We start from the raw sequence: 27,152 nt of genomic DNA, 5'->3' as shown, positions 1-27,152 counted from the left end.
TTGTGCACCTTTTTCTTCCACACTTTCCCCTTCCACATAACTTTCTATTAATGTGCTTTGATACAGCACTTTGGGAACATCCAACTTCTTTTGCAATTACCTTTTGAGGCTTTCCCTCCTTATGGAGGGTGTCAGTGATGGTTTTCTGCACAACTGTCAAGTCAGCAGTCTTTCCCATGATTGTGATTCCTAATGAACCAGACTGAGAGACCATTTAAAGGCTCAGGAACCCTTTGCAGGTGTTATGGATTGATTAGCTGATTGGAGTGGGACACCTGGAGCCTAGACTGTTGAACCTTTTCACAATATTCTAATTTTCTGGGATTGTGGATTTGGGGTTCTCATGAGCTGTACGCCATGATCATCACAATTATAACAAATTAAGGCTTGACTTATCTCGCTTTGCATGTAAAGCGTCTATCTCATATATCAGTTTCACCTTTTAATTTGCATTACTGAAATTAATGAACTTTTGCACGATATTCTAATTTTTCGAGTTTCACCTGTATAGTAGCAGGGAATTGCAGATTGCTCTTCATGTCTTTCTATAATTACGTTACAGGGAATGTGGTGTGACAGGTTTGTGGTGTAATTCAGGCTGAAAATACATGTGAAGTTTTTCAGGGGTGGGGGGAAAGAAAAGTAATGGAAGTTATATTAGAGTAAAAAGGTAGAGGGGTGTGTGCGCGCGCGTGCGCACTTGACCCTTGCCATTTTCATCTCTCCAAAATAGTTTTTCCACCCATTGGGGACAGAATCCCTGGATCATTTTCCCTCCAGGGAAAAGCAGCAAGGAGAACACCTAGAACAGGGGAAAAGCTCAAGGTGGAAAGATTAAGCAACCATTCTCCCCCATTAGTGCACCTCTCAATAATTCCAGTCTCCCGAAGCTGCTTTTCATTTTTAAAAATGTTGAGGAAAAGTTACTAAGCATCACATGTATTTTGAGCCTCAGTGTGGCAGAAAATCCACTGTGATGCCATAGCTTGCATATGATGTAGCATGTACAGATAATATGTTTGTATATACTGTGCATTCACAAACGAAGCAGTCAGCCTGGATAGGTCATTATGTCTGTTGTGAGCTGCACACCAGTATCCATTTCTTTGCCGATTGCACACATTTTTACTGAAAACTGGCAGCTTTAACTGCTCGCCGTGTTTGCCTCCTACAGGCTTTATTTATCTATCTGTCCAAATTTTCAAAGTAAACTATAAACACATCTAAGCCTTTTATTTCCCCAGGGAAGTTCATATATTTTCAGCCACAGCAAATCCACATCAGCATTTCAGTTTGGCTGTGTATTGTCAACTAGTTGGCCTGGCACAGAGGATCTCCGCCCCTAGTTTGGCCTGGGTGCCAGTCAGCCACTGGCCGGCCTCCTCCTCCAGCGCGCCTCTGCCAGCTGGCCTCCTTCTCCCACTGGCTCGGCTCTGCCGGCAGGCCTGCTCCACCCGCCTCTTCCCCCCCCTTCAGCCCCATTTCATTCTCCTCCGGCTAGCTGGCCACCTCCTCCCGCCAGCCGCCTCCTCATGCCGGCACAGCTTCGCCTGCTGGCCGGCCACCTCCTCACCACCCGCCCAAAGTCAGGAACTCTCGCGAGTGGTGCCGCCACGCATCCCGGACCAGCACGTTTGGGAGAATTAATTATATAGAAAATGCTGTGAGATTGTGAGCCACTGCTACTGTAAAAGACCATCCTGGAAAGGGGAGAGTGGTGGGTGGAGAAAATCCATTTTTCTCCTTAGTGCCACAAATATACTAAGTTTCATAAGAATATATGAATATATTCTTTTAAAAAAATTAGATTGTTGTAATGTGTTAAATTTTTCATTTTTGTCTTAACTAATGTTTTACTTTGTTTTTATTCTGTTGTAAACCTAAGAGACCTGTTTTGGGCGGTATAAAAATGTTCTAATAAATACATACATATAAGCTGCTGCCTTCTGAGTCAGACCAGCGGTCTGTCTTGCCCAGTACTGTCTGGTCTAACTGGCAGCAGCTTTCCACGGTTCCTAGTCAGGGGCCTTTTCTGGCATCCACTGCCTGAGATCCTACCACCAGGAGTATTAGTAATGTGGCTTTGCTGATTTATTCGGGATGGTTATCATGTAATTGAGTTGTTGTGATGGCTACTTGGATAGAAGAACCTAATGGACAATTTGGTTACGTGTGTGTGTGTGTGTGTGTGTGTGTGTGTGTATACACTCTGATCAGGACCTCTGAAGAGCACATGGACATCGGGAGTGGGTTTAGCGGGTTCAGTCCTGCTCCCCCACCACCCTGTTCATGCATTCATTTATTTGCTTGATTTTTATACAGAAACAATACAATTACATAGAACATACTGTTGTTCAAAAATGTACCAAATGGTTCATAGACAACTGAAATGTTCTGTTAAGACATCTTGTAATAATTAACTATTTAGGGGCCTTCTCTGTTGCCGCCTTGAGACTCTGGAATGCTCTCCCTGCTGAAATAAGAGCCTCCTGATCTCTGACAACTTTTAAAAAGACTTATTTTATTCACCCAAGCTTTTCAACTTTATTGTGGTTTTGGATTATTTTAAGCTTGGGTTTTTTTTGGTCTTAATTTGTTTTATGTTGTAATGTTTATGTTTTATGTTTTATTTTATGTTGTAAACCACCCAGAGATGGAGGTTTGGGGTGGTTCACAAATTTGATAACATAATGTAATGTAATATTGTAAAAGATTGTTCCTAATAAATAAATGGATGCACATAGGTCTGTTTTCTGTCATTTTAATGGTTTATGAAGACACCCCACTTCTTCACAAAATCATCATCCGATTGTCTTCCTTCCCTTAGCTTGATGTACGCGGTCAATTTTGCCATAGCTGCTACATCCCATACTTGGTTCAGCTTTTTGCATCAAGTAGGGAGATCAGGATTTTTCCAGTTTCTGTTGACTGCCAACCTAGCAGCCATCAGTATACAAGTATTTGATACCCAACCCTCCATTAACACATCGCATTAATCCTCCATTAACATTAAAGTGTTCTAATATTGCCAAACAAAATTATTAATAGATCTAATGGCCCATTAATCATTTTCTTTGGCCATACTAGAACAATTGTGTTAATGAAGGTTTGGAAATTAGTTAATTATTGTCAAACAAAACGCAATTGTTAATGGAACAACTGTGTTTGGTTTGGCAATATTAGAACAATTAATGGTAGAATATATCCTATCATTTTTTGATGCTAATGATTATGTGCTTCCAAAAAAATACCTTTCTTTGAGCAACTCTGTGTGCAACATATTGGTTCCTCATCATTTTCTTTCTGTGTCTAAAAGACAAATGGTTAAATTTGCTTAAATCCATAAACATTTGTTCTTGAAGCTACTCTTATTTATTTGAACTTATTTGTTTAAGTGAGATTTTTTATAAAGATTACTTTTTAAACCAATTAAAGAGTTTTTTAAAGCAGTTATAGAACATGCAAGGATAACTGTATATATATTTGATTATATGCCCTTGCACGTCAGTCACTTCAGTGTGTGTGTGTGTGTGTGTGTGTGTGTGTGTGTGTGTGTGTACAGTTGTCCCTTTTTCTCCGCGGTTCCAGCAGCCGTGGTTTCACATATCCGTGATGAGGTCCTACGGACCTGGCTTCCATATCCGCGGGTGCAAAAACAGGTGGTTTTTGCCTACTTGGGGTTTCAGGGCCACTGAAAATGACTTCCAGGGTCATTTCTGGTCTGGAGGCAGCACAAAACTATTTTTTGGCCCTTAAAATGTTACTTTTTGGCTAAAGTTGGATGAATTGGGGCTTGTGGCAGGGGTGGGCATTGCTGGAGACCTGGAGAGTAAGGTAGAGTACTTTATTTATCTTATTTATGCCCCCTGCCCCGATTTTTAGCCTTTTGTGTGTGTGTGGGAACCTAACCCCTAGATTCCCATAGGGGAAAGGTTTCATTATTCACGGTGTCTGTATTCGCACATATAAGCTAGAACGCAAATCCTGCAAATAACAAGGGCCACCTGTACAATTTATGTGTGAGATGTACATTATGTCATATATTAAAAAATTAATGTGGTTTTGAAATTTCTTTCCTCACAGATCCTGATCACGCAATCTTTGCAGAGCACACCACTGGAGCAGATGTAAATTTGTGGCCTCGACTCTGTGAGAAGACTAATAACTGTGTGAACACAGAGCCATTCCAGCCTAATGAACATCCCTTTGCTTGGACATCTGAACAAAAGGATGAAGGAGAGACCACCATTAGACAATCCCTGGACACGTTTTATGAGACTTGCTGCCAGAAGAAGACATTTGGAGGGAGTCCAGTGTATGAGGCAGCTTCACAGTGCTTGTGTGTTAAACTTGCAGAACTAGCAAACAAAGACGGGACAAAATATGCATTGAAAAGCCTCCAAATGGCCCAGATGGTTTTGAACCGAGATGAGAAAAAGATATTTTCTCAACCCTCCAGCAACACCTGCTTTTCAGTTCCCACTAAGCCTGGTGTTAAACTGGAGGAAGGCAAGCAAACACCGGGACTCTCTGATGATATCCTTCAACTTATCTTAAAACAGAATGCAACTAAATGAATTGTGTCCTAAAACTGGTAATTTTTAAAGCATCGCACCCCCCACTGTCTTAATAATTTTCTCCCAGCTCCTGTGTGCTTATACACTTGCTAGCTCAAGAGCCAGGGCACCCAGCATGATGATTTGGACAGGGACAGGGTTCCCTTCTACCACCCGCCCTTCCACACTTCACACACTGTCTGTTTGGCTTCTTCACCAGGTAATGAGTGTTCAGACAGATATGAACGACATCTTCTTTTATTCAATAAAGCAGGGTAGAAAGATGAAACAAATGTAATAATAATATCTATAAAGAGAATAATTTGGAGAATGTGAAACTGATTCATTTAAATGTCCCACTCTATTGTAGGGATGCAGGATGATGTAACAATATTAAATGGAACAAAAGATGGTTTCCTATTCCAGAAGCTCAATTCCATAAAGGAAAGAAAAATGGAAGTGGGAGGTGGAGGGGACAAAGTGTGGGGGGACTCAAGGAAAGGCAGCAACACTGATGAAAATCAATGACTGATCTTGATGGATCTGGGAAGCTTTAAATAGTATCACAGTTGATATTCTGCAAACATAAAAGTGATGTTTTATGTGCATAAGACTAGTTGTGGTATCCTTGAGCTTGAACAATTATAAAGGAATGGTGAGTAATCTGAAAGATTCCTAGGGTAGCCCTCTTAGGCCACAACATGTTGTGGCCATCATGGCATCAACCAGTCGGCTTTCTTCCTGACTTTTTCAGGTATGAATATACCGTTCAGAAGCTTTTATTGCAAATAATATTGTGCAAATAATATTGTGTCAACTAGTAGACTGTAACTATTATGCAATATTACTTACAGCTTGCTTCTCTGCTGAACAGTTCGTTGTACTGATCCCCAGCAGGGAAATACTATATAAAGGGCAGGGATTGGGGCAGGCATAAGCTTTGTGTGCCCAATAGCTGACTGCACTCCAAAGCAGAACCAGAGACAGGCACAGTATTGGGTTCCTTCTATCTCTCTTGGAAACTCTTTGGTATCCCAAGAAAGGAGTGGTAGACTGAATGAGCCAGGTAAGATAGGCGATGCCCAGTGCCAGCACCAGCTTGCTGGGGGCAAAGCCCTACACTGCGGCCCCCACATCCTCCCGAGCTTATTGGTGGCGATGACAGTGCCTCTTCTTGTTGCCCTCAGATGGTTGGAGAAAGAGGAGGGGCCACTGCATCTTGCCCTCATTCCCTGATGGGGATGGAGGGGGGTTAGGAAGAGGAGAAGAGCTGCTGCTGTGTCCCTCTTGGCCAGAGACTTGCACAGCAGTTCCACTTTCCCCCCGTCCTCCCCACTGGCCAATAGGAATATCCCCAAGAGGCCTGACAATGGTGCAGAAGCCTATAGGAGACACTCCCATTTGCAGAGCTGAATGCTAAGTGCATGGCCTGCTCAGACCAATGCTGCCATTGGTACTGGAGGGTTCATTTCAGCTGGGTGTGCAGTCTGATGGCTGTGGGCCCTTGGCTAGTGGCTGACCTGGTTTACTCCTGACGCTGCCCCAGGAGAGGACTGCCATGTGTCAGGATAAGCATTGTGACAAATAGTCTTTCCCCAGAGGGTCAATCTGTGCTGCAGTGGATAGATAGGCATAGCCTGCTCCATCCCCTGGGGGGACTGTGAAGCTTGTTGCTGGTGCTACAGATTGTTAGTGCTCTGGGCATGGGTCAGTTGGCAGGATATAAATTGGAGATTTATGTTACATATTTCTCCTCTTGTTTTGCATAACTTGCAAATCATATTGACAGACTGCAGAATAAAATACTCTCGGGAAGGAAGTGTGTGTGTGTGTGTGTGTGTGTGTGTGTGTGTGTGTGTGTGTGTGTGTGTAATAGTCCAAGACCTCGTTAAATCTCCAAAGCATATGCATTGCCTCTCTGCTGTTTAAAATACAGTGAGAAAACTGGTAGCTGAGTCCAAGGATGTCTCATTTAAGCAGAACTAAACCCTTAAAATAGCCCGAATCTCTACACACATACTGGTGTAATTCAGCTGCATGACTCACAGTAACTGAGCTTCTGACTTCTGCTTGCTGAACAAATCGTTTAGTAGCTTGTAGAGAACCTGTGATCATTTTTAGCGTGTGTGTGTGTGCTTTCTGAGACAGATTTTTTTTCCTGGTATCAATAGGAGTAAATTATATTGTGGAGTTTGCTGTTTGGATAATTGGAATGGATCTCAGGGCATCTGCAGTGACTGACAGCATTCTGAAAGCATTAACTAATTGGATAATCAGATTTTGCCTTTCTCTCTCTCTCTTTCATTGTTGGTGGCTTGTCTTGTTGTTGTCGCACAGTTGGTTGGTTCAGAGTGAGTTTATTTGTGTTGTGTCTGTCCTCCGAGGAGCTCTGAATAGCATTCTATCCGTAACAGCCTTGTGGAGCAGAGCATATGAACCCAGTTTGGGCATTATAGAAACCTTACCACATGCTAATAGCTTAAACTATTCAACAACAGTCTCTTAGATTGTTTTTTACTACTACTACTACTACTACTACTACTAGAAATATTTAGATACCACTCTTCAACCAAAGTTCTCAAAGTGGTTTACACAGGAATGCATGCATGAATGAATGAATGAATGAATAAATAATTTAATAATTTACATTATTTTTATCCTCTTCGGCTCCCTAGGAATGCTCATTTTCTCCCTCAACTGCTCCAGGTTTCTCACTGCCTTCCCTTGTAAGGCAGGCTCTCTTGAATTCCAGCTCCCTCATTGGTTTACAGGGATGCTATGTATTTAAATGGGCAGCACCTTTATTTCAGGGTGGAAATCATTCCACAGTTACAAGCTCCTGGCTTCTTTTTGTGCCAAAAGAACTTGGTTCAGTAGTGCATGGATGATATCTTTACAGGTTGCTAAGAGATTTTTGACAACTGCAAAGATGTTCATCAATATTTGCTGCATCACTATATCCCATCTGTATTTTTCTTTCTTAGATGTATCGCATTGTTACATGGCATTCAACTATGACATCACTGTTACCTCAAAAGATGCACAGCTACAATGTTGAAAACTATCCAGATAATCAAGCACCCTAAACTAGTTAGGCTTTTTTGCAATCACTGGGAATCTGCCAGTTTATACTAACTAAATCAGATTTGGTGTGTTACTAGAAAGGTGTGTTACTAGCATTTCTCTTGTTACCCACCTAGTGGACTTGGATGGCAGTGCTGATCTTTTTCAGCAGCAAATCATTTGTAGCCATCAGGCAGCTGCAGTTAACAAGAGCTCCATCAGAAGGGTGTTCAAAATTTATATGAAAACAGCTATGCATTCTTCTTAGGGAATATTCTCATTTAAATGGTTAAAACATTGCTTTCAGCCACAAACAGTTGACTGATACCTTCTTCTCCTTCAGTTTTGTTTCTCTTGTTACCAGAGGAGTTCTTTAATTGATTCTGTGTGATACTTGTATGTTCCTACCCCCAGGAGGATTGAAAATGGAACAGAGGAAAGAGCTAAACTGCGCTCCACCAGCATTACAAGTATGATCTGATCTTTTTCTCCACAGTGACTGCTTTTAATTTAAAAAAACATGGTTAAAAAGCTGATCATGGATCTCCTGGCATCTTGTCTGGTTTGGCCCATAGGTGCAGCTGTGTGTGCTGATTCTATGTTCTTCCTTAGGAGTGGGGCTTGGAAGGTAGAGTGAATTTCGGTCAGAGTGCAGATTGCTTGAAAAACACTATGCACATTAATCCTAAAACTACTTTCTAATGTGTAATCTCTTTCTTTCAATCCTATCGTTCCATCTTCGCCAGTGTTTCCTCCTGGATGTTCCACCTTGATCTCACGTTCAGTATGGTGTAACCAAAAACTGCCTAATCTTTCTAAACCAGCCTTCCTCTCTCCCACACATTTTTATTGGAGATGGTGGTACTGATAGACTTCCCTGTCTCACAGAATCCTCTGTGATTTATCCCCTCTCTTATTCTCCCTCACCAAAGCCTGATGTACGTGAATTGTCTTTTCCTGCTAAAACCCTTGACCATGGAACCTAATGTAGACCATGGAATCAGCAACAGAAAAGGCTTGATTATGTGGAAAGCTTCACAAACTGGTGGGTTGGTTAGTGCTCAATTAAGTCTGGGTCCTCCATGCTCTGTCATTTCACTTTCATGAACATGTTATTGCTATTAATTAAAAAAAACCATACAGCAAAATGAGACCAGACTCAACAGACACAATTAGGCAAAGGCAAATGGTTTCTGTCTCTGGGTTGCAATAATATTGTATATAATTCATAAGAGTGTTATGTTAAAATTAGAGACAAGAGTTTTGAATATAAATGGTATGTTCTAACATTGGTGAAACAATTTTAGAGCACCTGATCAAGAAGTATTTGAATCCATGGAAAATGTTTTCTTTTTGGCCATTAAAGATTGATCAGAAGATGATGGGATAAACTTCAGGAAAGTTCCGGATTAGGGGAAATAAAAGCTGTGGTTAGGAAAGATACGAAATCTACTTTCAACTATTTTCTTTAAGAGTAGATAAACTTCTCTCAAGTATGACTTCAGTTGACTCAGTCTTGCGCCAATAACCGCTTCCCTCCCGGGTCTGCTGTGTGGAACTGGATCCAGACTGGGACCATGGCAGGAGTAAAGGGTTAAATCTCCTCCCTCCCTGTGGCCCCATTCTCAGTTGCTTTCCCTCTTCCTGTAGTGGCTATTTAGGGAGAACAAACAAATAAAACACATGGGGCAGTAGCATGCTTAACAAAATGTATACCTTGGCTTATGCAGGCAGTTAGACTAAATTGATTTTAGAGACCTTTTTTAATCCTTTGTTTTCAAACTCTTGCTCCAAAGTCTCATACATTATTTGAGTATTAAAAGGTTCTGAATAAGAAATTCGGTCTGAAGTGGTCCATCTCTCTGCTTATTTGAAATATGAATGTTGAAATTAACAAGTAAAGTGATTCTTTTCATTATGGCATTTATTATGAAACTCTTGTGTCTGGAGAAGAAACATGTTTTTAAACATTTTCAAGCAGAATGAGGAGCTAAGGCTTGCTCTGAGCTTGCATTTGGAAGAAGGATGATTGCCAGGATTTTCACTGGTGAAGAAGCCGAATATCTGATTCCCTATATGCAGTTATGCTGTACATTTCCATTAGATCCTTTGCCTCTCTGCTAGCCTCTTACATTTCTGAAAGCCATAGACATTCAGTCACAAGCTCCCTTGAGTCCTTTATCTTCCTTGCTACACAGTCCAAACGATATATAAACTCATTATTTACACAGCACTATTTTGAAGGGATGCCCCACACCTTTTCCAAATCCTGATCCAAAAGCTATTGAGATCACTAGGGTTCTTTCACTTCCTTAAACTGAGCTTTGTATCCTATCCCCAGAAATTGCAAGGAGGCTGTTTTGAAGGCAAGACAAAAATGAGCATAAAATTTCTAACACAGAGATGTTGTGCTCACCTGTCTTTCTTGCATAACAGTCTCCTTGCAGTTTCCCCCAAAGTGAGCATCTCTCTGCCTGGAGGACTGTGCGAATGTGTGCCTGCCTTAGCTAGATTTCCCACCCACTCATTTTTTAGACTCTGTAAATTATAGATTCATTTTTTCTCTCTCTCAACCTCTCTGCTCTGTAAGTGAACAGATGTGGACATGTGGATGGCTGATGTAGCCTCCTTTGGAACAATGGCACTTCCCATAGCTCTCATCTCATGACAATCCTTGTAACATCTCAGCTGCAGATAGGAAATGGAGGCACCTCAAAGGAAAGGGCTCAAAGCATTTTCACTTGACATGGCTGCCCTTCAGCAAGCTAAAATTGCCATCTTCAAAGTACACATTATGTTAAGCCTGTCCTTATAAGATGGACTTAAAAGGGGAAATTGACTGGATGTGTTTTCTGTTAAAAACACCACTGTGTGGGGAGGAGTGATCTCACTTAGGACCACAGGAGGGGCTTAACACTTTCTCCCCACACCATTTTCCTGCCGGTAACCAGCCCCCTGCCCTTAATGTGATTATTTGGCTGTTTGGTGCAAATAGACTCTTGAGGGGGAGAGTTGGGTGGGAAAACAGTGTGTGTGGGGGGGAAAGTGTTAATCCCCTTCTGGGCTGTGGTCCCAAGCTGGATCCATGGCTGGCTTTTACAGGGGGCGAGTGTGGGGGCAGAAAAAGGAATATTTCCTGTCTTAAGCCAATGATGGGCTTAACGTAATGTGTAGTTTGGCCTTAAAGATCCTCGTGTAAGGATGGTGCCGGAACAAGGGAGGGAGAAGCCATTCACTCACTATTCCAAGCCCAGCTTTTCATTTGGCTGAGAGTGGTTATGTTGACCTGTCCTTTTTCAATTGGTGCAGAGTGAGCAATTGTGTAGCCTTTGTACTGGTAATGTCAAGGTTCCATTGGACATCTCGGCCTAATCTCACCCCTTTCTTTTATGCTTTTATGCCTAAGTTGTTCTGCCTTTAAACTGCCCTTGATGAAAGAGTTACCACATTTACAAACTGTAGGCCTGCAGTTATTCATATCTCTTTCTTGATGCAAAGCCATAGCTCTTGGCATGTTGCAATGTTTCTGAAGTGTTCATAGGCTGGACCATTCACTGCGAATGTGGAAAACGTCATAAGCTAATTCTGTTTTGGTGGGGAAAGGGGCAGACGTTACCACAGCTCACCTTAGGGGTTCATTATTGAAGAATATCCCTCCGTCATGGTCCTTTGAAGTATGACTGTTTTGGTCTCCTTCCTTTCTGGCTTCTGTGGGAAGAGCTCTGCATGGTCAAAATTACCTAATTAATTTGTAAGCTTCCATGTATTATTTCAAGAAATGTAGGAGGAACTGATTCATGAAAATATAGATTGCCTAATGCTTGTTTGGTAAAGAGATCCAACAGTGAGTGCTAATCCATATTTTTCAACATATGTCCTGATGGAAAGAGAGCTGAAGATCTATTTCTGGCTCCACGTTTTTCACTTTGTAGTATATGAATATGCAATGGCATATGGTTACTAAACTGAGCATACAGTAGCTAACTTGCATGCTCTGACAATGTATTATTTGTGTCATGTGTAGGCAATTTGTTATGTGGGGTAATTAAAAATAATCTGTTTAAAATACCATATTAGGTCATAGGCAACTGCTGGTTTTAATGCTTTACTTTTCTTGTTCACTGAAAGCAGATAACCGTACGAATGAGCTCTTTTAAAGCACTGGATGTTAACCAATTTTAAGAGAGTGGGTGAAGTTCAAAAGCTGGAAATCTAAATGTGGAAATGTAAAATATATCTCTGGATTGCCAGATCCAGTCTTGCTCTTGGCTCCTGTTAATTTAAAACTCGGAAGCAAAGTATGCCCACGTCCCATCCCCCGCACCACACTCTTATGCTGTGTCAGACCCCTGACTCAACTAGCTTCGTATTGTGTGCTCTGACTGGCAGCAGCTCTCCAAGGTCTCATGGCAGAGATTCCCCCCAGCCTCTTTGGTGGGAGGAGAGCTGGTCTTGTGGTAGCAAGCATGCCTTGTCCCCTTAGCTAAGCAGGGTCTGCCCTGGTTGCATTTGAATGGGAGACTTGATGTGTGAGCACTGCAAGATATTCCCCTCAGGGGATGGAGCTGCTCTGGGAAGAGCATCTAGGTTCCAAGTTCCCTCCCTGGCAGCATCTCCAAGCTAGGACTAAGATAGATCCCTGCCTGCAACCTTGGAAAAGCCGCTGCCAGTCTGTGAAGACAATACTGAGCTAGATAGACCAATGGTCTGACTCAGCATATGGCAGTTTCCTATGTTCCTGTTCTCTTTCAATTGAAGATGCTGGTGATTGGATCTGGGATCTTTTACATGCAAAGCATTTTCTTTCCTCTCAGCCATGGCAGGAGTTCTGCAGGGGCACATTTGTCCCATCATGTCAGTCAGTCAGCAGAATACCTGCACAAGACAAGCCTCTCAGAGCAAAGAGAAAACGCTGCACATTGGTGAGGGGTCTGTCAGTCTTAATTCAGGTGTTTGACGAAAGAGAGAAGAGGCTGGTCATCGTTATTGGGCTGTGCATACTTGTGTTTCACTTCCAAGTCATGTTTTCTTCCTCCATCTCCCAGGGTACCACTTTGGATTCCAGACAGGCAAGGGACAGATAGTGAAGAAGAAATATGTACGACGATGTCCCAAAGGTCTCACTCTTAAATGTGTTCTAGATACAGCTGCCAAAAAGCAGGATGTTCCTTGCAAAGGGTGTTCAGAAATGGTGTGTTTTCCTGGCCTGATGCAATTGCGAGCCTTGGCCTCAGGACCTCAAGTTGCATCAACGTTTGGATGTAGGTCCGTTAATATGAAAGGAATGAAAATAAAAGGAACTGAAAAGGAACGAAATGGAGCTAAATAAGCAAAACGTGTTCCTCAGAACAAAGGCTGAAGAGCATTATCAAACTTGCCTCCTCCTGATAATTCTGTGTTCCTCTGTCCTCATTGTTCTTTTATTTTATTTTATTTTATTTTATTTTTATTTTTATTTATTTATTTATTTATTTATTTATTTATTTATTTATTTATTTATTTATTTATTTATACATTTTATATCCCACTCTTCCTCCAAGGAGCCCAGAATGGTGTATTACATACTTGAGTTTCTCCTCACAACAACCCTGTGAGGTAGGTTAGGCTGAGAGAAAAGTGACTGGCCCAGTCACCCAGCTAGTATCATGGCTGAGTGGGGATTTGAACTCGGGTCTCCCCAGTCCTTTTCCACTACACCACGCTGGCTCTCTTACTTCCCATGCCTCTGACCTGTTTGCTTGTCCAACCTCTCTCGATGCAATTGGCTGACCTGCTCTGATGGCACAATGATAGGAGGGGAGTCATGGCCTCCTGACCGCCATTGGCTTAGCTGCCAGTGTCACCAAAGAGTAGAGCTGGCTTGCTTAAGCCAAGGCAACTGAGTTCATATGGAAGTAAGGTTGTTCACATGACCTGTGAGTGGGGTGTGGCCGGGGGAGTTAGGATTGCACCTTCTTTCCCCACAAGCAATCTTGTTTCTTGCTTTGGCTGCGCAGCACACCTGCCCACAAGTGGCACTGTCGGGTGCTGCGTGACCAACTGGAGGCCAGGGAAACACATCCCTTTCTCCAGAAATCCCTTAATGCACCATGCGAGTTCCTATTCCCCCCATGAATTCTTCCACAAATTGGGGGATTTCCCTGTAAGCCAGGCACTCTAGGTGTCTGGCTCTGTGGCTGCTTGGGCTGCAGGCAGCCTAAGCAGACACCCAATTGGGTACCGGCGTATAAGGGCGCACACTTACCCTTTTACCTTGGTAATAGCCTAGGGCAAAAACCCAAGCTATTCAGTGGAGCAGCACCAGGATCAGGCTCAATCCCAGCACGCCACACAAGCAGCCTTACCTGAGTAGGGCTGCTCATGTGAACAGCCTCACTATGTGTAGAACTTGCACGTCAGATCTTGCATGTGAGGATTAAATTGAGGAGTCTCGGGAGACAAGACATCTTGCCAGACAGGGTCAAAGAACACTTGTAAGAGAGGATAAAATAGATAAACCAAAACATTTGGCTTAACTTGGCACTGCAGAAGAGTTTTCTGTAGTTCTCAATTTCTGAATCTGCTCTACATCTTGCTTCTCCATTGTCCAAGAAAGATAAAATGTCGGGAGCATACATGAAGCCAGGAGGCACGACTTGTAGGCATGCTAGTGTGCCACTCCTGAGATTACTCTTTGTGTGGCAATGACATCAAGGAAATATACTGAGTGGCCTGTATGAAATATGGGAAGCTTTTGTTATCTCCCCTACAGTCACAGCTCAGTGTGGTATTTCTTGGGAAACGGTTCTGCTAAAGGCCAGTGCTCACAGCTGTTATTTATAGGAGGTGATAGGTAGGCTGAGTGGAAGTGGAAGCAACCACAGGATTACTTCAGCCCACACCAGCCGAGGAAGAGTGATTGCTTCAGCTGCCACTAAGATATTGCCACTTTCAGACATTACAGTGGATTCCTTGCAGCATTTTGAGGTTTAGGCCCATGCCGAATCTTGCACCTAGTGCAACACAGACACTGGATCACCTTGCTTGTGGGACTGGGGATGCCCCTACTGAACCAAGGCTATAGAACACAGGATTTGGGTCCAAACCAGAGGTAAAGCAGGGATAGGAGACCAATGAGTGAAAAAATGGTGAACTGCATCCCAGCCACGTGCCACTCAATGGTGTCCTCCTGGCAGCTACCTCAAAAGTGGAGGAGCATGAGGCTACAAGACCCCATGCCCAAAGGATGCCCTCAGCCAGGAGCATTAATGGTAGCTTTTTAGAGAACAAAGGCCTACTTTTGGGTGAGGGCTCTTGTCAGTGGGGAATGGAACAGGACTTGAGCATGGCTTAGGAGGAGGGAGAATCCAGTGGGGAAGGCTCTTGGAGTGGGGAGGAAGGAGAAGTGCTTATCCCTTCTTCTGAGGCCTGGAGCAACACACTGGGATAACCCAGAAGGTGGGTCTCATGCAGGGGTGTATCTAGGGTAGGACAGGCAGGGAATGTGCCCCGGGCGCCACCTGAAGGGGGGTGCCATCCTCTAAAATTAAAAAATAAAATAAAAATGGTTGCCGAAAACAAAATGGCCACTGCACATGTTCAAATGGCCTCTGTTTTTAGTGGCCATTAAAAAAAATTAAATAATGGCCACAACACATGCTCAAATGGTCCCTGTGAGGCCCTAGAGGCCAGCGTGGGAACCTCTGCAGACCCCCCCAGCCTTTAGGAAGCACCCCGAAGGGGCTGCAGGTAAAAATAATAATATAATATGTCACTGTACACGTATTTAGTTTGGAACTAGGTACAGAGAAGCAGGGCTTGTGAATACTGAGCTGAAGCTTATGAGCTAGGATTGTATTCATTTGCTCTTACTTTGCTTCTTGTGATAAGTGAGTTAAATGTGATGTCTTAATAATATGGCTATTAATGGTGAGTTTGTCTTTGAATCAGTGTGAAATCCTTAGTATTAAGGCCCACTGGGAGTTCCTTGCTCTCTTTCTCTCATTTTAACTGTCTTTCTGAAATACTAGAATATATTACAAGCTGTGACACAGTTTACTCTGCATATCCTTTAATTATTTTCAGAGTAGCTGGGAAAAGCCAAATTTTCCATTTATTTTTAAAACTTACGTAATAGTGATGCTACAATGCATAGTAGAGCATTAGAACAGGTACTTCTGTTTAGTTTTCCAAGTATACCTCCACATAGTATTTGGGTATTTCATGAGCCCCAGCATACTGAAATTTGTAGTTTTCCAGCATTTTTTGGTCTGGCTACGTCCATTGCTAAATAGTTTTTGAAATATTAAAAGATTAAGGAGCTTGACTTGTATTTTTGAGCTGATATTATGGTGAAGTTATCTGAAAGATGGGTGTCAGATGTTTGGACAGGGGGCGCAATTTCAGTGCTTGCCCTAGGCGCTATTGTCCCTAGATACGCCTCTGGTCTCATGGTGAACAAACAAAAAGCAGCTGCAGAATAGAACATTTTTCCCAAGGCATTTCGAATGATCTCATTTTAAAGGAATATTTTCACTGAACTGCCTTGGAAGAGTTACTTTCTTGCAAGAATCTTAGGCAGACTGCGAAGAATCTCTTCCAGGCAATTGTGAGAATATCCCTTTAAAATGCCATCATTCGAAACATGTTGGACTAAATCTATTGTGCAGCTTTTTGTTTTGTTGTTGTGGCTGTCTCAGCTGACGTTGATCCTCCATATAGTTTTGTGTTTGAGATGCCCGGCACCCTTGCTGCCCACCTCTTCATAGCTTTTCACATGAGCAGTGAGATTGATTGACATATCATAGAGCATTAAGGGGATTTTCCAGCATGAAGGGACAGTCAAATAACTGCTATGCTTTCAGCTTTTGAATGATTTTTTTTTTTTTGGCAGAAGGCTTTCTGTTATTTTTATGATGAAGTATAGTCCATAAAAAGCAGTCTAGGGAAAAATCCTTCCACTAAATAAATGTGAGGGTCAATGGAGAGAAATGCCTTTAAAACACTGTGCCTTAAATGCAGAATTACCTGAAAATAAACACAGGGATAATTTTTTTTAATGCTTATTTACTTGGCTCTAAACAGCTCATTTGGAGTCACTATATCTTGTTGCATGCACAGATAGTTTTAATTTACGGTATTTAAATTAGCCTCTGTGAATCTTCCAGCACAGCAAGCAAACTCCAAAGTAATTTTTTTTAAATCAAGCTATGACCTTATTTAGAATTGAAGCACTATAAATATTTAAATCTGTGAATTATTAAGGCAGCTAGTCTAGCCCAGGTTGCTGCATATATAAAAAGGGGAAAGCGGGGATTAACAGATAAATCATGGCTACCCATATTCCATGGCCAAGTGGACCCAATTAGCTGTTCTGCTGCTAGTAGAGAGTGGTGCGTTTCACAGTTCTCTAAAGAGGATAGGTGCACTCTCAAACTCGTGCAATTGCTGCCAGGCATGGCAACGTCTGAGATCATTGTTCATATCACTCACCTGTCAGCATCGTGACTCAGAGACAGCAATGAATCAGAAAAGCCCCTGGCTCAAATTGTACGTCTTCTATGAGTTCACTGTTCAGAACAGGGGTTCCCAACCTTGGGGCCCCTCCCCAGATGTTGTTGGACTACAATTCCCATCATCCCCAGCAGTCAAACATCTGTGGACCCAAGATTGGAAATCCCTGGTCTAAACAAGCCACTTGGGTAAAAATGAGTGAGACAGTATATGTGAAGTACTTGGATCACTTGAAATTGCTATATAAATGCTGTAAATATTAACAAATAGACAAAAATGAGTTGACGTCACCTTCTAGTCATTGTGGACAGATCTAGAATTTTAAAAGTGCACTGTATTTTTAACCCTCATACAGATTTTGGGGTGGATTTCTACCCCCAGCTGGGCAAGAGTGTGTAAACAAACAAGCCACTGCACTCCCGGATATGCTCATGTTGTCAAACTCTTACCTGGACTCTAGTGCACAATATATCCACAAGTATGGCCCCTCACCAGTTACGATATTAATAAAAATGTGATACAGGGTAGAAAACTACCTGAAAATGAACGGGCTCCCTATGGTGGGGTGTTTCTATCCCATTCACATTTTAAGTCAAGTGGGCAAAAAATCACCCCAGAAATGAATCCCTATGGTGGGGTGGTCTCTATCCCATCCCCATTATAAGCCAATAGGGAGGAAAGGCGCCCAGGAAATGAATGGGTTTTCTTTGGTGAGGTGGTATTTATTCCATGCCTATGTTCAGTTCCTTGGGATGGGGGTGGACACCCTGTTTCTCTTTGGAAACTTCAGTTTTGCTTCCTTCCCCAAATGATGATAGTGTCTCAAAACCAGTCTGAGGCACTACATCAGGGGTGTCAAACTCAATCACATAAGGGGCCAAAATCTACAACACAGGCCAAGTCGTGGGCCGAATTTTTAATTAAGATACTCAGTCTTAGTAGTAGAAGTATAGATCCTTCCTCACCCTGAGACACCATATCACACGCCATCCTCGTGCATTAATCATGTTCTGAAAATAACAACAAGCTCCATACCTGTGTAGTTGCTACTGGCAGCAGGTGCAGGATCGGGACTCTGGCACGGCAGTGCCTCGTGCTGGGTCTTGGCAGGGAAGGGGTGTGCAGAAGCAAGGATAGGAAGAAGCAACTTAGCTCACTGTTTAGGACTGAGTCCTTCTGCCTGTGGCGTGGTCAGGCACTTGTGTGGAGCGCCTTGCTCCAACCTAGCTTTTACACTGGGACTGGGTCCTTCTGCCTGCAGCGCAGTCAGGCACTTGTGTGGAGCGCCCTGCTCCTACCTAGCTTTCTGGGACTGGGTCCTTCTGCCTGCAAATGGGTACTGAGGCAGCGCGGTCAGGCACTTGGATGCGTTACAGTCACCACGGGCCACATAAAACGGCCAGGCGGGCCGGATTCGGCCCGTGGGCCTTGTGTTTGACATGTGTGCACTACATAGTTCTGTGCTCGCGAGTTAGGGCAGATGAAACCAAATCCCTCCCACAATGTCAGACCTAGGGTTTGGAACAAGTAAAGCATTTGGAAGCATCTGACCTCACAGAAACAAAGATTTTAGCTAGCAGAACAAAGCTAAAAGGATCACAGCAGCAGCAACTACAGCAACATGTCAGCTTCAGTAAGCCTGGCATCAATGGATCAACCATCCACAGTGCATCTCTGGTCTTCTCCCATTTCTCCTAGTGGGATACAGCCCAGAAGGTGGTGGGAGAATGGAGCTTGGTTCCAGGTGGAGAGAGCAAGAAGATGTAGAGGTGGAATGTGTGAGTGTGACTTTTTGAAAACTGTTCTCCACTTGATAAAGACTAACATTGAAATGGAAGTCACTGGGTCACCATTGCGGATGTGATTTCTTACTATGTTTCATTTTATCTTAGATTGAGAATATCTTTGATCAAGTTGTGGCATGCACTTTATTGCATAGTTTGGGTATAGTATGGTGGGGATCTTATTGTTTCTTGTTTGCTTTATACTAAGTCAAACCATTGGTCCGTCTAGCTCAGTATTGTCTACTCTGCCTGACAGCTGCTTCTCCAAGGTTTCAAGTAGGTTTGAGGTAGGGAACTCCACAGTTTTCCAGCCCTACTGGGTCCTTCTGCATGCAAAACAGATGCTCTACCACTGAGCTGCAGCTAGGGATGTGCACAGAACCGGGTGGGGGAAGTTTGTAGGCGGGGGGCTTGACTTTAAGGGCAGGGGAGGGTGCACTCGCACGCACGCACGCACGCACGCACCATTCACCAGGTACTTCTGCTTACTTCTGGTCCAATGAGGGGACAGGGCGACGGGGAGGTACGCTGCCAGCCTGCCAGACCAGTTTACAAAGGAGTGCCAGTGGGGAGGAAGCGGAGAGAGGGGTAAGTGCACCCTCCCCTGCCCTTAAAGTCAACCCCCCTGCCTTCGAACCAGTGGAACTGCCAGTCATTTGAACTGGTTTGGAGGCCCATAAAGGGCCTCCGAAATGGTTCCGTGTGCATCCTTAGCTGCAGCCCCATCCCTAATATGTACTGGTAGCCATATTTGTGGTGTATTGGCAGTTTGGGCCCTGGACCTGTGGGTCTTGCCTCTGATGAATCAAGCTCAGTTTCAAATGCAGTTTTCTTGGGGCTACAGAACTTTCTTCTACCACTTGTCATCATCCAGTAAAATGACTAGGAGGTGATTTCTTCCTATTCCAGTGAGACAACTACTTTCTCCTGCTTGGAGCCATGCATGTTCCTCAGTGAGAAGGAATATGAGGGCCTGTGGCTTAGTGGTACACCATGTGCTTTGCATGAAGAATGTTTCAGGTTCTTTATCTGGCACCTCCAGTTAAAAAGAGATTAGGTAGCATGAGATCTTTTTGAGATTTTTGAGAGTTGCTGCTAGTCAGAGCAGACCATACTGATCTCAGCAGACTCAGGGTCTGACTCAGTAGGAGGCAGCTCATGTTTTAAAGTTGTCCTTTAATCTTCTATTAGATTAAACAAATTATCTGGTTCTCACAACATATTCTTGTTCTGGATTTTTCTGAAATTATATCTAATGACTGAGAATGGCCAAAGTGGAGTCTACCTGAATGTATAATGAAAGGGTATTTGCTCAATTGCTTCTGCAGTTGCTACATAAACTGCTTTGAGCATCTTTGTGTGTTGAAAAGTGGTACATAAATTTTAAAATAATAATATAATTGCACCCAGCAAAAGGAGCTGCACAGGGCAAGCAACTACAAATAATGTTACTCCAGTAGCCTAGGACAAATGCTCACTAAAGGAGCCTCACTTTCTTCTGGGGCAAGTAGCTATTCTTCTTTCTAGTACAGCAGTTCTGCAAAAAGACCCCTTACTACTGCACCCCACACCCCCAGGGGTGCACCTAGGTAATTCTGGAGCCTGGACCTGAAGGGCTTCAGATGACCCCCCCATCCCTGCTTGAGAGCGGGGGAGGGAGTCAGAGAAGGAGCTCTTGCTGCCGCCTCCCTCCCCTGAGTGGCCGCACACCCATTGGCAGCCTCATCCCCACCGTACAGCGACACTTTAAAACAAGTTTTTTTTTAAAGATTTGACTTGCTCGGTGGGTGTGAGGCAGTGGCAGGGGTCTGGGGAGGCCCCCCAGAACATTTGGAGGCCTCCCAGAAGACAGGAGGCCATGGGCCAAATCCCCATGGTCCATGGCTAAGTGCGCCACTGCATACCCCTTAAGCAATCCTGTTGTTCCTAGGCTGTGTTCGGAAATGTACCTTGCTTCAGAATCTTTTTGAATCCTTGCTAAATTTAAAGCTCTATTTATTGCTATGTTAACGTACTCTTCGGTTCAATTTCCATGGCAGGTTATGATCAGTTTTCATCTTCTTTCGAAAACAGATATCTGTGAGCTGTCACTTTCAGAGTGCAAATAGGGAAATTTGCATTGATGGATCCCAAAAGTGACAACTCCAGATGTGAGGAAGATGCATTTGATCAGATCAAGCCATTATCAGACTATAATAAAAATGAATTAGTAAAGAAACCATGGAAGGCAGAACCCCTTTAGAACATGTTATGTTGTCTTTTATGGGATACATTTTTTGTCTACCTCAGTGTGGGAGTCTTTCCCCCGCTTTCTTTTTGGAATAACACATAGGCATAATTACAAGAGAGATGCTACATTTACTGCCTGAAGCAAGCAAACTCCACTGAATACCTGTCAGGCAAAAACATGAGTGATGGCAGGGTTTCTCAGAGCCAAACAAATTGAGAATAAAATATGGCAATGCTATTCTTGGTTTAATGAACTCCCAGATGTGTGGGGTCTCTCTCCACACGCACACTCACACTGCTGTATTATGGCTACGCTTTCCTCTATCACCTGATCTTTTGACAACACATCTCTCCATCTGAATTTACATGGAGTCAAGGAGACGGGATACTGTCATTCAGCTTGAGACTAAGCCAGGGCTGTGGGGTTTTTTTAACCTACACTAGCATATTTGCTTGTAATGTGAGTATAACATGTTTTGTGGGGATTGTACTGGTATAGCTTTGATATGCTCTACCTAAAGCTCTAAGAGCTTGTGCAGAAAACCAGATTGAAAATTAATTAAAAAGAATAAGAGGGGCACACCCGATCAACAAAGTATTGTATACCAACATGTGCAATTTCAAACTGTGACTTCCACCAGGAGAGAAATGATGTGAGGATTAGTGCACTAACAAGCAATCATAGTAATGTGTATCCAAATTTGGGTCTTGGGGGCTGAGACCTGGTTGCACATCCAAATACATTGCCTTACATCACACCTTGGTTGGCAATAGGTAGAACACAGACTGGAAACCAGAATCCTGTTCTGCCCATTTTCTATCTGTGAATTAGAATTTTTAATGAAAACCTTGAAAAAGAGGAGGTAAACGTCTAGTTGCTTTCTGATTACTTTGCCCATGTCCTGAAGGAAGGGCTGTGAAGGAGGCTAGGATTAATAATTAACTTTTGAGGGGCAGACTTAATAGTGGAATTTTCAGTATAATTAACAATTAACAATTAATGGACTTACATTGCTTTCTTAATTCATTGTATGGATTTTTTTTAAAAAAAATTGTTAAGTAGCTTGCCTATGGATTATCTGCTACAAATGAATAACTTCGCATGGATGGAAAAAATTTTAGTCCAAAAAAATAATGAGCTTCTATTAATAGATCGTATGCTTGTAGCCACATAATTGGTGCTGATCAGAAAACAATCAGTGTTCCCCTGAGCCAGCTAATAAAGTATAATAATGCAGAAGCAGAGAAAATGTCTGTTTCTTTTGTGATTTTAGTCCATTCCGCCATCCCCACTCTCTAGTCTTGCACTTTTCTACAATCAACAAAACAAGCTCTTCAGAAGATTGAAGAGAGAAGGCCTTGTTTGCCTTAAAAGCTTATTAGAGATGTCTCTGTCATTTCACTTCATTGCTCAAAATAACTGCTTTCATGTACCCTATAGCGGGGTGGACAGATTGCAGACTTTGGGAAGCTACTTTATTGTTGACTAGAACCCTAAGGTCTATCAACAACAGACTGGTGTAAAACTCCAGTTCAGTGGGACAAACCTACCTAGAACCAACTAAAGATATACAACTGGCCAAGATTTAACCAATGAAGCCTTCAAGACCAGGACCAAAATATATTAAAAATAAAAACTCTATATTTACAAAATATTTTTTCAGATAAAATACTTTATTTCAAAGAATGTGTCAAAACTTTCTCCTGGTCTTGGAGGTTTCACCAGTGGGGCAGACATACACTTAGAAATGGGGACCAGCATGCGCAGCCTAGGAATTTGTTTTCTGTATCAGAACCACCTTAAGTGGTGCAGCGGGGAAATGCTTGACTAACAAGCAGAAGCTTTCCAGTTCGAATCCCTGCTAGTATGTTTCCCAGATGATGGGAAACACTTATATTGGGCAGCAGCGATATAGGAAGATGCTAAAAGGCATCAGCTCATACTGCGCAGGAGATGGCAATGGTAAACTCTTCCTGTATTCTACCAAAGAAAACCACATGGCTCTGTGGTCACCAGTAGTCGACATCAACTCAATGGCACACTTTACCACTTTACTGAACTCACAGTTCTTTCACACATAAATCTGTTCCTGGTTCCCAGTCCCCACCAACAAGCCTTCTTTATAGAGGAGGAGGAAGAGAAACAACCTTCCTATTAAACCACTTGCCAATCCACTGCAGACTACCAAGACACTTATACTACCTGCAGAGGCGCCATTAGCCCTGGACTTCAGGGTTAAGTTGAAGTCCCTGGACTTCAAGTCCAAGGACTCCACACCCTTGGGGGCCCACAAATCCTCTTTAGTCTGTCCTGGGTGGTTGCTATGCTGTGCTGCCCACCCACGCTGCACTGGGTGGGCAAGTGTGATTGTGACCTGTGCCAGGTGCTTCAGAGGCAGAGGGGGGAGTGGGGAGAAAAATATGTGGGGTGGGAATTATTATTATTATTATTTATTATTATTTATTTATTACATTTATATCCCGCTCTTCCTCCAAGGAGCCCAGAGCGGTGTACTACATACTTGAGTTTCTCTTTCACAACAACCCTGTGAAGTAAGTTAGGCTGAGAGAGTGACTGGCCCAGAGTCACCCAGCTAGTTTCATGGCTGAATGGGGATTTGAACTCGGGTCGCCCCGGTCCTAGTCCAGCACTCTAGCCACTACCCCACGTTCAGTTGTGTGTTGAAATGTTTCTGCTCATGCATATTTGCATAAATATACCTTTTTTATATTCTCACATTCTTGTGACTTCAGTTACTGATGGTGCCCTCAAGAACTCACATGTTAAAATACTGTGAGGCAGTTCCCATGATCCGTGGGAGCCGCCTGGGGATGGTGAGCGGGGAGAGCGGGCTTAGCCGGCTCTCCCCGCACACGAGCAGTCTGCTCTGGGCGGCTGCCGTCATGGAGCCGGCGGGGCCTGAGGAGTTTGAGGGCTGAGCGGCCCCCCAGAAGCTCCAACATGCCCTGCACAAGCACGCAGGGCATGCTAGAGAGACTTTTTAGCCTCCTGGTTGGGGGTCTCCTCATGAGTAGCCGTGGCGCAGAGCTGCACCGAGGCAACTCACAAGCAGAAAAACTGGGTTTGCGGAGCGCTTGCTTCGCAAACCCGGTTTATCTGCTGGGCTATTTAAGCGGGTGACCCGCTTAAGAACCACTGGGCTCGCAGCCAAGCCCAGTGGTTCTCACGATGGCAGGAAATCGGGCTAGCCTCCGCTAGCCTGATTTCCTCCCGTCGTGTGAATAGCCTCAATGTGTCTCACGATGTGTGTGTGTGTGTGTGTGTGTGTTTAGGGGCATTATGCTTAACTTGCAGCGGCAGGGTAGGGAGGCCTCCAAAGGCCTCTAGGTCCATGCTCCAAAATTATCTAGGTGCACCTCTGCCTACCTGGCATGAGGTGGCACTGCCAGCGCTTCAGTTACTTTCTGACTGTGCAGAAAGCAACTATAGGGAAGGGATAACCTGTGAGGATGTCTTCTTCCCCCCCCCCTTACCTAGTTCTCCTATTCATACTGAGTAGTGCTCTTTTCAAGAAGTGGTGTGAGTGGGGGCAGTAACGTTCCCCAATCAGATTGTCACAATCACTGTGTCGTGTGTCTTGATGAAGAACACATTGCATTGCCAGAGCTTACCTGACAACTAAGAACAAATGCTTGAGCCTGTGAATGGAGAGTACTGCTGCTCCAGTCCACAACAAGGAAAAGGTTGGTTCTCACAATCATCAACATTGGGGTGGAAGCTGGACTACCCTGCTTAGTATGATCGTAAGGACTCATGCAAATCCAGGTTTTCCCAAGCAGGGTCCCAGCTTTTCTACCCTGCTCTTAATTGAGGGTGTAGGAGAGGAGAGCTTTCCTACCTTGCTACTGTGGTCATGAGAACTCACATGGCTATGGCTTCTGCCAAGCCATCACATGGAGTATGCCCTCCCGCACTATACAGTGAGGGAAATAAGTATTTGTTCCCCTGCTGATTTTGTCCATTTGCCCTCTGACACAGAAATGACCAGGCTATAATTGGAATGGTAGGTTTATTGTAGCTGTGAGAGACAGAATAACAACAAACAAACCCTCAAAAGCCCAGTGCCCAAAAGTCAGCGATGGATTTGCATTGTAGTGAGGGAAATAAGTATTTGATCCCTTCACAAAAGATGTCTTAGTACTTGGTGGCAAAACCCTTGTTGGCAATCACAGAGGTCAGACGTTTCTTGTAGTTGGCCACAAGGTTTGCACACAACCCAGGAGGGATGTTGTCCCACTCCTCTTTGCAGATCCTCTCCAAGTCAGAAAGGTTTCAAGGCTGACGTTTGGCAACCCGAACCTTCAGCTCCCTCCACAGATTTTCAATGGGATTAAGGTCTGGAGACTGGCTGGGCCACTCCAGGACCTTCATGTGCTTCTTCTTGAGCCACTCCTTTGTTGCCTTGGCTGTGTGTTTTGGGTCATTGTCATGCTGGAATACCCATCCACGACCCATTCTCAATGCCCTGGCTGAGGGAAGGAGGTGCTCACCCAAGGTCTGACGGTACATGGTCCCGTCCATCGTCCCTTCGATGTGGTGAAGGTGTCCTGTCCCCTTAGCAGAAAAACACCCCCAAAGCATAATGTGTCCACCTCCATGTTTGACAGTGAGGATGGTGTTCTTGGGCTCATAGGCAGCATTCCTCCTCCTCCACACACGGCGAGTTGAGTTGATGCCAAAGAGCTCGATTTTGGTCTCATCTGACCACAACACTTTCGCCCAGTTCTCCTCTGGATCATTCAGATGTGCATTGGCAAACTGCAGACGGGCCTGTACATGTGCTGCCTTGAGCAGGGGGACCTTGCGGGCACTGCAAGATTTCAGTCCTTCACGGCGTAGTGTGTTACCAATTGTTTTCTTGGTGACTATGGTTCCCGCTGCCCTGAGATCATTGACAAGTTCCCCCTGTGTAGTTCAGGGCTGCTTTGTCACCGTTCTCATGATCATTGCAACTCCACGAGGTGAGATCTTACATGGAGCCCCAGACCGAGGGAGATTGACAGTTGTTTTGTGTTTCTTCCATCTGCGAGTTATCGTGCCAACTGTAGTCACCTTCTCACCAAGCTGCTTGGCGATAGTCTTGTAGCCCAGTCCAGCCTTGTCATTTCTGTGCCAGAGGGCAAACGGACAAAATCAGCAGGGGATCAAATACTTCTTTCCCTCACTGTATGGGAACTATAGAGAACTATGACTACAGTGGCTGCCATCCATGGAAATGCCACTCTGCAAATCACATTCTATGATCCTGAAGCTGGAGCAGGTTCAGTAGGGCTACGCCTGCCTCCTGCTCTTCATGGCCAATCAGAGGGCAGCTGCTGTTGTCATGAGACTTTTCCATTCTGCTGGCAGTGGAAAGCATGCTGGGAAGGCAGAGCGGCTTTCAGAGGACTTTCCATGGAGGGGCATGGCTTGTAACTCCCAATTTTAACAATGGATGCCGTGCCTGGCTTGATTGTGTTTTGTGGATTTGTAGATTCAAATAGAGGTTTTGGTTGTGTGCTGCTGAAGGACAAGGAGTTCGCTTGTTCTCCACCTCACCCCTAAGTGGTTGTGTGAACAAGCCTAAAATGTCCTGTAATGTCTGTCCTGCCTCTGTCCCATTGTTGTGGGAATCATCATCACCCTGGGCATCCAATTTTGGCACTTGGTTGCACAACACCTCTCCAACCATCTCTGAAGAAATCACTCAAGCCCCCTAGAAATTGAGCCTTCTGCTTCATGAATAGGCCTGGACCTTTTTTCACTCATATGTATGGAAGCATCTTCTGTGCCCTGCTCTTTGACCTCCAGATCTTTGGCACCCAGATAAGTATATAAGCCCATCATTCTCAAAGCATGAGGCAACAACTATTTTTGTTTCCCTTGGGAAGTTTTAGAGTGGTACTTTGTCACCTGCTCTTCATTGTGTATGTCTGGAGAGAGCCAGGATACACTGCCCTCATCGCAAATACCTGTGCCAGGTATAAGTCAGTTGACTATATTTATTGTAGCTGTCTTGACTGTAAG

The 27,152-nt window shown here is 43.9% G+C and overlaps 2 protein-coding genes and 1 long non-coding RNA gene across 13 annotated transcripts in view; 2 read left to right on the top strand and 1 right to left on the bottom strand.

The window, feature by feature from the left end:
• Positions 1–4,968, top strand: part of SHLD1 (shieldin complex subunit 1) — a 65,468-nt gene extending 60,500 nt beyond the window's left edge. For all 11 annotated transcript variants that reach the window (XM_053284824.1, XM_053284827.1, XM_053284821.1 and 8 more), the window contains one exon: positions 4,084–4,968. In XM_053284824.1, the coding sequence (XP_053140799.1) occupies positions 4,084–4,577 (494 nt within the window). In that variant the 3' untranslated portion in view covers positions 4,578–4,968. The remainder of the gene's footprint in view (positions 1–4,083) is intronic.
• LOC128340087 (uncharacterized) overlaps positions 1–18,369 on the bottom strand; it is a 42,877-nt gene extending 24,508 nt beyond the window's left edge. Inside the window, exon 1 of the long non-coding RNA XR_008313452.1 lies at positions 18,147–18,369. This is a non-coding gene — a long non-coding RNA (uncharacterized LOC128340087). The remainder of the gene's footprint in view (positions 1–18,146) is intronic.
• Positions 18,370–18,744: 375 nt separating this feature from the next.
• The window catches only part of CHGB (chromogranin B), a 50,445-nt gene continuing 42,037 nt past the window's right edge, over positions 18,745–27,152 (top strand). Inside the window, exon 1 of the mRNA XM_053284811.1 lies at positions 18,745–18,889. Within this exon, the coding sequence (XP_053140786.1) occupies positions 18,760–18,889 (130 nt within the window). The 5' untranslated portion in view covers positions 18,745–18,759. The remainder of the gene's footprint in view (positions 18,890–27,152) is intronic.

Source organism: Hemicordylus capensis, chromosome 1 (genome assembly GCF_027244095.1).
Source record: "Hemicordylus capensis ecotype Gifberg chromosome 1, rHemCap1.1.pri, whole genome shotgun sequence".
NCBI lineage: Eukaryota > Metazoa > Chordata > Lepidosauria > Squamata > Cordylidae > Hemicordylus > Hemicordylus capensis.
This window is presented reverse-complemented; position numbering and strand designations above follow the sequence as displayed.